Source organism: Triplophysa dalaica, chromosome 18 (genome assembly GCF_015846415.1).
Source record: "Triplophysa dalaica isolate WHDGS20190420 chromosome 18, ASM1584641v1, whole genome shotgun sequence".
Taxonomy (NCBI): Eukaryota; Metazoa; Chordata; class Actinopteri; order Cypriniformes; family Nemacheilidae; genus Triplophysa; species Triplophysa dalaica.
The window spans coordinates 19,045,733-19,057,933 of NC_079559.1; the positions used below are offsets into that span (position 1 = coordinate 19,045,733).

At 37.9% G+C, this 12,201-nt stretch overlaps 1 protein-coding gene across 3 annotated transcripts in view; it reads right to left on the reverse strand.

Moving 5' to 3' along the window:
- The window catches only part of cabin1 (calcineurin binding protein 1), a 71,261-nt gene that overhangs the window by 34,831 nt on the left and 24,229 nt on the right, over positions 1-12,201 (reverse strand). For 2 of the 3 annotated variants that reach the window (XM_056772448.1, XM_056772447.1), the window contains exons 28-30: positions 8,909-9,082; positions 7,078-7,490; positions 1,509-1,622 (exon numbers count right to left, since the gene is read on the reverse strand). In XM_056772448.1, the coding sequence (XP_056628426.1) occupies positions 1,509-1,622; positions 7,078-7,490; positions 8,909-9,082 (701 nt within the window). Of the gene's footprint in view, positions 1-1,508; positions 1,623-7,077; positions 7,491-8,908; positions 9,083-11,753; positions 11,820-12,201 lie in introns of all 3 variants that reach the window. The other variant, XM_056772446.1, reaches the window with a different exon arrangement.

Consider the following 12,201-nt stretch of genomic DNA (forward strand, 5'->3'; position numbering starts at 1 on the left):
CGTTCTTATCATCTCCCTCTCTGTGTAGTGATGCAGCGATCCTTTCAAGCACCTTTTTCACAGCAAACCGATGACAGAGAACTGTGGTTTCCATAACAGCATGCGAGGAACGTGATTGGACGAGAAGGCTCAATTTTGAAAAAAAAATGCCTGTTGGAGTATAGTTTTGTATAAATGTAAATTACATTTTTATTTTCAATAACTTCTGATTGCATTTCTAGCGAGTAACGAGTATTGAAGTTTTTAAATAGAAATAATTCAAATAGACTTGTGTAAAGATGCCTATGAAGATGAAAGACAGGATGCCTTCGTGCACAAATGCTGTCTTTGAACATTGCCGGCTGCTATAGGCAACAACAGCGCTGCAAGCGTGTTTTTAACAAATAGCCATTGTCAACTTTTTCTAGTCAAGTGTGAAGACGGCCTAATTCCACAGTTTAAATATAAAGGTAAGTTTTTTCAAACATTTGACTGTTATTGTAAATCATTTTTTTACAATTACACTATATTAAAGAGTAAATGTGATTTTTAGGGTCCTACTTTGGATTATGGACATCCAACAACAAGTTTACGTACAAAGACGATGTAAAACACTTACATTTTCTAATAACAGGCCGTTATTATTATTTCACTCTCAGCCTACCCTGATCTGATTGGTCAGATGCTCTAGTCTGCTGTGATTGGTCTACCGTGTGCAGTGTCGCAAATGGAACGTAGCCTGGCATTACATGGAGTGAAGCAAATCCGACCCGGATGTGATATTAGAACAACAGACGACTCGATCGCGTGATTCAGAGTCGACTCCTTTTTTCCCAAGCCAATAACTTTGTTATTTTTTCACTTTCAGCTTAGCAACTTGGATGACTGCTTACATTCACACACTGCATGAAATTTAATTTTAAGGAAATGGTAATAGTTACTCTTTAAACGTCTTTGAAAAGTCAAATACAGTACAGTATGTGTCTAGGTTGCTGTACATTACTGTATTCCTTATGTAAGTGTTTTCATTTTTCAAACAGCCTTCATGGTTGTTGAAAAAAAACTGAAGAAAAAAAATCTAACAAGTTTTTATTTCGCAGCTGTAAAACTCTACAGCTCCGAAAACACAAAGCAAAATCTAACTAGCTTTTCGTTAAATCGGATCCTGTGTGTGTACCTCCCCATAAAGTGAGGACAGGTGGGCACATGGTTGGTGTACGCAAAAAACACTCTGGAGTGATGCAATCTGTCTTCCTCGTGGTGTCCAGAGACAACTGAAAATCCAGCCAGTTTAGCGCATTTTCTGTGAGGAGCCTGTAATCTCTGGATTTGTGTGTGTGTGTGTAAGTGTGTGAGGATTTTAAAGCTCTGAATCGGAGGAATTCACGTCGAATATATCTGAATATTCACATGTAAGAACAGCAAACTCTCTCTATCAGTTACACGCTGAGCATCTCTAATAACTCCAGGCTGGAGCAGTAAACGAAATTTAATATACAAGTAGAACCTACAGTTAGGTTGCGACTTACGTTGAACAGATTGGTTTTATTCCTCTCGCAGAAAAGTCCTTGTGCCGGCATGTGCTTCAGCTGTTGCCATGGGACACTGCTCCCTAGCAACACATCTCGTGCCCATTGCAGGTTCTGTGAAAACACAAATATATTCAGTCAGCTCTGTGTGCATGAGAGTTCTGACAAAAATGTATGTGAAACATTGAGCAGTTGATACAAATCTACAGTATACCTCCTGCTGTTTTTTAAGGAGCAGTATGTGTCAGAAATTAACTGTAGTAGGGCAACACAAATAATGCTAATGTGCAAAATGCAATCATTTGCAATAAAAGTAACACTTTTCAATATGGTTTTATTTGTTAACAATGGGTTAATGCATTAACTAATATAAACAAACATAGAACAACACTTCTACAGCATTTATAAATGTTAGTTGGTGTTCATTTCTGCATTTACCAATAATTTTTTAAAAACAAACATTGCAAATGATAACATTAGTTAATGGACAATGAACTAACATGAGTAATTGTATTGACATTACTTAGAATAAACACATGCTAAAAACTATATTGTTCATTATAATTCATGTTAGGTAATGCATTTACAAATGTTAACAAATGTAACCTTATTGTAAAGTGTTACGGCAATAACTAAACAACTTAATACTTCAAAAGATTTTGTAAAAAGTTTTGGGTTGATTCAGATAGCAGAAAGACTGACATGTAAATGCATGTGTAAGATGATCAAGTATCAGAAAGAATATGTGATTCACAGAAATGAAAATGGTAGGCCGAACCCGATACCGAAAATTTAGGATGCACTCGGCCGGAAACCAATTTTAATTGTATAAATAGCACACACTAAAAAAATTCCGCAAGTTTTGGCTTTTAATTCTGCCTCTTTCTTGCCGAAAATGGCATTATCAGATTCGGCCAGAAATTTACGGCTGCGAAAATGTTGGTGCATCACAAATCTATATTCTGTGTATATATATATATAGCTCTGTGAAAAGTTGCCTGTGAGTAAACTCTAATAACCGGACCACTTGCAGTTCCAGGGGTTGAAGACCTATGGTTTAGATATCTATATAGTACTACTTTAGTTTATAACTATATTTTTGCAGTTGTTTCATATAGACAACTTTTCGAAAATAAATGTACAGTATGGGCACTATAAATATTACAACCAATGTTCTCTCCTTAAAGTGCACAAGTGCGCGACCGTGTGGACTTGAAGCTCCCGCACATTGCAAGTTTATAAGAATCAGTGCATTCTCGGTCTCCCTCTCTTTAAATTCAGAGTAAGCATGAAACGAGTTTGCAGGGAAATATAATGCATTCTCATATATTTAGCAACTTTTGTTCAAATTTGTTAAAGCTGTAAAGCTCTAATTTGACAAACAAAAAAAATGTGTTAATGTGCATTTCGTTGCTGTTGTTTTGAAACGTTGTGGGATCTATTTTAGCTACCTAAGTGCACGGTCTTAAGGGCACAGCTGAGGTGTACGAATACATTTTTGCTGCACCCGGGCGCATGGTCTAAACGGGTTGTAAGAGACACAGTATTTAATCATTTAGAAAGCACAGCGTTTTTTCCATTACCTGAAAAACAGCCAATTTGGACATTCAATGTTTTTGAAGGATGGCGACGATATAAACAATTTGAGGCTAATACTGTACTATGTTAATCTAACAAAGTCACACAAAGACTACAACTAAAAAAAATTGTAAAACTAAAAAAACTCCCGTTACAACACTGACACTGAATGCTAAATCACAGCTCCCATAACACAACATAATAACACTAGAAAAATCTATTTCCACACCTATAATTCAACAGACACACAGCATCAGAGGACTACGGTCTGACATCTTCATTATATGATACGCTCCTCTCTCACTGCATGTCACAAACAAACCACAGCTCAAATGCCACTTGTGGCCATTCATTAAATCCCGTAGTTACATTTCCACGCTTTCGCCTTGGGAGCGAGTCAGCCGCGATTAAACGTGTGGTGGCTGTGGTCATGAAATCCCTGGCTTGTTGTTCTGGGGTGATTAAATTTCAGAGCTGAACGATCTTTGCTCATAGATCAGCCAGAGAGAGGGAGAGAGAGATAAACATCTTGCTGTGAAGAGAGGAGGCATATTTCAAAACAAGGACTTTGGTTAAACGGTGAAAAAGCTTGGAAAGGGAGAAATGAATGGAACATTATCAGGGTCTGTACTCAAACAACATATACGTACAAACCATAGACTGCAAAAAATGTGGATGGCTTGACGCCGCTTCCTTCCATTGTAATGACCTGAATTTAAAAAGGCCTGATGATGGGCGCAGACATGGGCAAAAGGGATTAACAATGGAGCCAGGAGGCAGCGCCACGGTATAAAACTTGCACCCAAACTCTCACACGCCCAATCCACCACAAACCCTGAAATTCTCATTTGACAGGCCATGTCGTTGGGCTTCCTAAAAAAAGGTAACTACAACAACTAATGACTTAATCGTTAGAAATAAAAAATGAATAGTTGGTTATATCTTCCATCTCCTCTCGAACCTCCGACAGTTCGCTCAGAGAAGCGGTCAATCATAACGCTCCATTTTTATAGCATCATATTACTAGCTAAAATCCAACATATCACAAAAACAAACACATGAACATATGTCAGCTTGATAACAACTACCTTAAATTATCAAAACCACCTTACTGAACATTTTCCTGTAAGTGTGTAATTTAGACGCGATTCACATTTTGTGTCTAAAACTTCGTGGAAAACGTGAGTGTGCTTGCATCATTCTGTAAAGTGCACTCCATTGGTGTATCGCGACCGCAGTGCATCCTATTTGTGCCCGCCTACCATGTGTGTACATTTAAAATAACGAACTTGTGAAAAATGTGACGCAAAATGTGAAAATGCCTCTTTAAATGATAATGAGTTACAGCGCTCCCCACCCCCCTTCCATCCGGCTTGTCAACACAACACAAGTGTAGTACTGCTATGGCAATGGTTTAGCTAAATTATGTTTCCTGAATTTCTCTGCGGTTAGTTTCGTCTTAAAGTCTCAAATCATTAGTCGGGAGAAAAAAAAATCTGTCTTAGCAAGTAGCGCTCACTATAGTGTGTATGTTTGCCTAAAATATAACGTGGATTGAAGCGCTTGTCGTTGACAAGTTATAATGTTACACACACAACGTAAAAGAATAACTAGTAAGCTGTGCATGATTTTTCAGCCTAAGCACGAATGATTAGAGATAACCTGCAGTGTATGCCCCTGTTCATTAGCAAAACAGATGCCGCAGCTAAACATATTAACGCACATAATGTATTAACATTCATACAGCTAAAATCCAAGTGTCCATCTGCACTTATATACAGTCAGTTCAACACGTCCTTTAAATGTTCTGTTTAGCCTGTGACTGACTTAGCTCCCTTCGCTATCATACGCTAACATTGTCCTCCTATATATACGCTACATGCACGTCAATTCCGACTGTTGAAAAATATTACTTACATCGGCAGTTTTGTCTCGTTCAGTCGATCTCGATCTCTCTTGAGAGACAACTTTGAAGCTAATCCTGCTTGTACTGTCCCAGGTAGAAAAAGCACTCTGGTTTGAAGGGATTCGCACAAAAAAAAAGGTTTTTACTTATGGTTTCTGAGGGATTTCCACTAAAAAATAATAAATTCACAGGTGTCTCCTCCTAGGTTTGGACTCTGTGCAGCGACTACATTGCATGATGTCCACGAACTTTAGCCATTGCATCACGTACACTGATGTCGCTTTTGAAAACAACAATGCCGGAGCGCGATGGGTGGAACCGTGTAGATTAAGGGGCTGTAACATTATAATAAAATCCGCTTTTGACATCACAACAGGAGTGAAATCTGAACGGCTCGATTTCTCACATGTTTGCAGGGAAAGGCACAACAAAACAAACTTGCTGGGTTCTTATTTTTCACGTTTTCTGGGTTGCTAGATGCACTTGGGACCAGATTATAGCACTTCAACACAGAAAAAGTGGTCCATATGATGTCTTCCTTAAAGGTTTATACTATTAGATAAATTGTAATAACTTGATTTGTTTAAATTCAAAATGACATTAATCTTTTTTTAAATATAAACGTTTAACTAAAATTTGTTCAACTTCCTCAACTGTTCAATGATGTTCAGTAGTTCCAAACAACAGCCTTAAGCCTCATTCAGCAGCAGGATGTATATTTATTTCGAAAGGATTTCTACATGACTTGGCAACATATGCAAAGTAAGTGTGGGAAGTCCCCATTGAGCCTGTGTCAGCTCATATCTACTCCTCATTTAAGCCACACCAAAAAAACACCAGTAGCAGCTATAAACCTTTAGACAAATGTAAGTGGTTTAGTGGTCAGTGGTGTTACACAGTATTATATCATTTGGCTTAACTTGACACTGTTTTTGCGCCCATGAGGTGAGCACTCAGTTTTCAACACACACTCATGTTATCTGTGGGTTGTGCCAGTTGTGGTGCATGAGCTTCAAATACACACACACTTGCTGGTAAACGATATGACCGACTTGGCTCAGTTAGCGCTGGACATATACGTAGTTGTATATCTTGTTCTGACGATTTTTGTAAATTTGGGCTAGGATAGGATTTGGATTACTATATTATAGGGCTTGGTAAAAAATATTGATTTTAATCAATATTCTCGAATGGATTCTTAATTCATGTATCTCGGATAACATTATCTGCATTTCGCCTCTCGTCCAGAGAATGGTGCCATTATTCATTTCTTAAACAAGTTTCAAGTTGTTAATGAATTTCAAGTTGTTCAGGATTTCACTCTAGCACATCTTTTTATTTTTCACAGAAATGTTTGGCAACTGTGTATTTTATTTATTTAGCTGAGTGGGGGGTTTCAGTTACCAGCGTATATATTTAAATTAGGGCTGTCAAACAATTAATCACGATTAATCGCATCCAAAATAAAACTTTGTCTTTACATAATATTTGTCTGTGTACAGTACATTAAAATTTTGTATTTTAAACCACATTCAAATACATCCATATAGATAAATGAAATATAAAAATAATCAATCATTTGTAAATAAATACATTTTAGAATATTTCCTAATATACAATATAAATATAAATAAAATAAAGATAAATATTTATACATGTATGCGTTTATAAATACAAAATTAATATCCACAGTACACAGAAATATATACACAAACTTTTATTCTGGATGCGATTAATCACGATTAATCGTTTGACAGCCCTAATTTAAATATTGATTCCATGTCTGCAAAACTTATATTTGAAATAAAATACTGATAACTTATCGATATTGAATCGACTCGAAATTAAATCGAATTGAAACCATATAAATAAGAATCGAACCGCCAAAAAGGTCTCAAAACCCAGCCTTACTGTAATGTGATCTACAAAAATCTCTTGACATCTAATGGTATATAGTTGATTCCTTTTTAGATTTATGATTAAAATTTGACCCCATCATTTATTTTTTTAAGCGTTAGTCCAGTGGAAGATAAAGGTACTAGTCATGTGGTTTAAGGAAGTGTGTTTGTGTGAAAATGTCTGCACCTTGTGTGTCCTGCTGTAGGCGTACAGGTTGGCCAGACGGTACAGGCTTTTATAGTGCTGTGGGAAGCGGCTCAGACACAGGAAGAGAGACCTCACACACAAGTCCACCAGCGCTGTTCTCTGCTCCTCCCGCCCCATCGGCAGACATTTGGGCACCTCGATCACCTCCAGAGGGGGAGGGGGCTCCGGTCTCCGCTTGCCCTCACTGGAGGGGGCGGTCTGTGAGTGGCTCTTGTGTGGCGTGGTGTTCAGTGGTCCAGCCGGTGGTTGGGTGGGTGTGTCTGTAGGGGTTTTGGGGACAGATGCTTCAGGAGAGGTGATGGATAAAGTGGTGTCGGAAGACTCCTGAGTGACCGAGGATTCTTGAGAGATTGTGGCAGAGCTGATATCCATATTCTTGTCTTCTAAGGTGCCTGTGGGATTTTAAGGGAAAGAGGTGACAATCAGGAGCAAAGCAGATGTTTCTTGCCACAAACAAGAAAAAATATACTTTTTATATATAGTTGTTAAACTATAAAACTTTAATCAAATAACTGTGTATAAGTTTGTGTTGAGTGCATTTGCCGGTTTTGTCGTGGTATCATGCACTTACACCTCAACATTGAACACACAAACCTCTACCATAGTTAACAATCATTCATTACAAACATCTAAACACAACTGATAACTAACAGTAACAACAATATTTAAGCATAAATTAAGCCAGCAAGAACTAAAACACTAATCTTTAAAAGAAAAAATTAAGAAAAAACACAAATTTGAACATTCTGCAATGCAACATGGGAACTTTCAAACTTTTGCAATATTGTTTGTTCAAAATACACAGTTTTGTAAGTTAGGCAAACTTTCTGACGTATTTTGGCCAAACACTTGAGAATCCTTATCAAGTCAATAATCTTTGGTAGAAAGATGTTAAACAATCACTTTAGTCCTTTAACACATGTTTAAGATACTTATTGATCTATGTAAGGAGAACATTTTGTGCAAAGTTCTACCTTTTCGACAAAAAGAGCCATTTTGGACCCCCTCCCACCAAATAAAATTTGTCTGAGCCATAAAATATGTCTAACCTTTAAATAACTATAACACAGATCGTTATGAATATAAGGTAGTAGTTACCCACTTGCACCAAAAGGTGGCAACATAGTGAGATTTTAATTATATTTAGATGTTAGCAATTTATAATTTTTTGACTTTGGCAAGAAGTGGGAGTGTTGCGGTGTTGCAAGAGCTGCTTTGGTAAGACTTCAGCTTTTTCTGTGATCTTTTGTTTTGGCACTTGCTTTTGCGGCATTTGATGAACAGCCACAAGAGACCACCTACTCTCCGCACACGAACATCATGCGTAAACATTATGAGAAGTGCGATAACCAGACAGGATTTAAACTACGCTGGCTTAAGACCTAAAAGTTTGGTTTAAAGATGAAAAACGTACCAAGCAGAATGCTTTCTCACCAGGGTGTTAGGCTGAGTAAATGTGTATGCTTTTTCAGATATTTCTTGAAGAAATGGGGACAGAAGTCGTCAAAAGTGGACAAAATAGATGGATTACAGCAGCAGGTTAAATGAGTATGTGCCTCTTTTGTCCACTTGTGATCCTATCGACCAAAACACATCTTAATACCAGGCATAAACATAGGCTTATAAAGACTGCAGGGTGCCACAGCGGGGGGGGGGGGGGGGCAGAAGAGCGACCCCTGGCCTAGGGTCGTGTCCACCAGACCAAAATGTTTCTAGCTTTGTTACATCCAAAAAGTCCAAAAGTGACTGTTTGTTTAGTAATGAACCCTTATGTACAAATTCTTTTTTCAGAACCATGCAAATCTTTTACCTGTATCTTCAGCCGGTGCCTGTTTCTCTTTTTCAGCGGCGTTTGACTCTTCTGGAAAAAGACACTTCCCAGAATTCCCCTTGGGATTGCTGTCCTGTGAGCTGGTGGGGTCCATGAAGACATCCTGCAAGGAGCTGCAGTCCGACATGACGGCCACGCTGTCCTGACTTTGCTCTAATTTTTGCGTAAAAAACATACCACACGATTACACATTCAACAGGATTCGTTGTTAATATCCGTATAATTAATATCACCCTTCATTCAAAAGCAGAGTGGCCCGATTTGCACAGAAACCATCTAGAAACCAAAAGAGATACCAAATGAGTAATATCCTCCTCCACCGGACGAGGAGCCGTCCAATTCAGGAACTTTACCTTAAGAGCAGGCAGGCCTACTTAGACTGAAAATGTTTGTTTGAAAAAGCCACACTGGACTACTGTATTAATGGTTTTCAGCATTATTAGTGCCTCAAAGCATCAGTTATTGTAGAAAAAAAGAGTTGGATGAACATTTTAATAAACACCCTTTAAGTATCATAGCAAAAAGCCATTCATAAGTTTGGGACCAATAAACATTAGAACTACACAAAACAAGATTTAAGAGATAGTTCACTCAAAAATAAAAACTGTCTTTGACTCTTTCTTCTGTGGAACACAAAAGAAGATATTGTGAGAAATGTCTCATGTGGTATTTTGACCATACAATGGAAGTCAATGGGGCCCGGTGACGTTTGGTTACCAAAATCCATCAAAATATTTTCATTTGTGTTCTGCAAAACAAAAAAATCCCACAGGTGTTTACTGGCACTTAAGCATTAGTAAACGATAACAACATTTTCATTTAAGGATGAACTATCCCTTCAAGGTATCTTGAAATGAACCGCCATAGAGCTCAGGTGTGAAACAGGCAGCCTGCTCCTGAGGTAGAGCAAAGCACATCAAACTATTGTGCTTCTCAGCAAACCCGGAAAAGAAATTTACCGCAATTTTTCAGCGCTTGCCACAAACAAGCAGCGAAAGCCCCTGAGCATGCTGGGAGTGTCAGCATTTGGCACAGAGGGCAGAAATTCATTAGCACACAGCATCACCTCCATGACACCACAGAGCAATCTCCCCTCAAGAGAACGCCAACGCACACTCACTCCGACTGAAGGGGGGGGGGGGGGGGGGGGAAGGACACTGTGTCAGCACAAAACACTGCAGCCACCTGCAGAGCGCCCTAATTGTTGGTCTGATGCATTTTCAATAGGAGTTTTAAGACAATGTAAGCGAGATGTTTGGGTCTGGACTTGACCCAGCAGTTTGCTGGAAAGGTTTTGATTTGACTGGGTGGAAATCACCAATAGAAATAAGCATCCGGAGAAGTGCGATACTTCATCTTAAAGTGCAGCGGTTTTATTTCTCTGCATAAGCAACTTTTAAGTGGGAATGAGTGATTGTTAAACCTGAGCTTACACCAGTGTTGGTCACCTTCCTCAAAAGCAGAGAGCACATACAAGCTTTCATGCTAAACCAACGTCAAATAACCTTATGCCTTTATGCTGCAGTTTCACATAATAAATGCACAAGCCCTTTCAATATGAATGGATTCTGACTGGCAAAATGTATTTTTGTTCATAATTTGGAAAAAATCACTATAACAACATTGTTCTCTTAATCGTTATAATTGTGGACTCCGATATTCTTTTAATAATAATGTATCTTTATAGAGTTACGCAGGGATGACGTATTTTTGAAGGATAACCTGAAAGTTAAAGGGATAGTCCACTCACTCATGATTTACTCACCCTCAGGTTGTTTCAAACATGTATACATTTCTTTGTTCTGTTGAACATAATGGAAGAATATTAATGGAAATATTAGCAACAGACATTTCTGGGACATCATTGACTACCATAGTAAGGAAAATTAAAATGGCAGTCAAAGGTGCCCTAGAACTGTTTGGTTTCCTAAATTCTTCAAAATATCTAATTTTGTGTACAACAGAACAATAAAATTATACAATAAAATGGTAGTCAATGATGTTCCAGAAATTTCAGTTGCTAACATTCTTCCAAATATCTTTCTTTGTGTTCTACAGAACAATGACATTTTTACAGGTTCGGAACAACTTGAGGGTGAGTAAATCATGACAGAATTTTAATTTTTGGGTGAACAAAAAACATATTTACAAACCCATTGACTTTGAGGCGATGGAACCAGATATGCTCAAATGTTAACTCGCTTCTGGGTTTAGCATACAAAGGCACGTCTCCTCTACAGCAGTCTATAGTCATGTGAACCAACCAGAAGTTGCAATTGTTTTTATTTCCGTATTCGAACACGTTTCCGAGTGAAAAGGAATTTCAAAGGAGAAAATTGGTGGGGGTGTCTTGCCTTTTCCTGCAAATTGATTGGATGTGTAAAAACAGCCGTTGCATTTTTTTATTAAACTGGCAGGAGACTGATAGTTGAAGGGGAGCAATTAATGTATGCCCCGGCCAAGCAGTCTAGTTTCAAATGGATAGTCATTTCCGGGCGGAAGTACATTTTCAGATTTTAACTAAAGATTATGAGGGTACATACATTTTTAAAGAAAAGGACCCACATTGATCAGCTATTTACTATAAACGCAACAATATTTCATGAAAAATTAAGAATTTCAATTTTTATTTCACTGGGACTTTAACGCTTTCAGAACTCAGTACATTGAAACAGTGTGTCAACTCTGTTGAGCTTTATATACTGAGGTGTGCAGGATGTTTAATAAACACAGACTGCTTGGAGCACTGAAACCCTACTTTTGAGGAACAACAGGTGAGCCAACAGTTTTGTAGAGGTGGTTGTGCAAGGATGAGCATTTGTACCATACACAGATCCTGGCCGCAAAGCAGAGAGACACACGCAGTAGTCATGGTCATGTGAGAAGTAAGCTGTAGAGGAAATTCAGTTTAGAACATGTTTCAAAACCTGCAAGTCTTACAGTGTCATACTTCAGGTAGCACAGTAGTGAAAACAGCCTTTTGTTATTATGTTATGCTGTGCGGAGAAATTTTACAGGTTTGCAAAGGTAAGGCTAGCCAATATGTCAAATCTTTGTTTATGATATATATACTTTATGATTTAGTTTTTAAGAGAATTACAGTGCTAATACAAACATAGTCTCTAATCTAAATCCTAGTATCAAAATATGCACACATTTCCCTGTATGACATGTGATGACTTTAAATGATAGATTAAAAATATGTGGCTAAATACAGGCGTTTATCACAATTTATTCGTTTTTTGCATTAATAGATAGTTCACACGAAATTG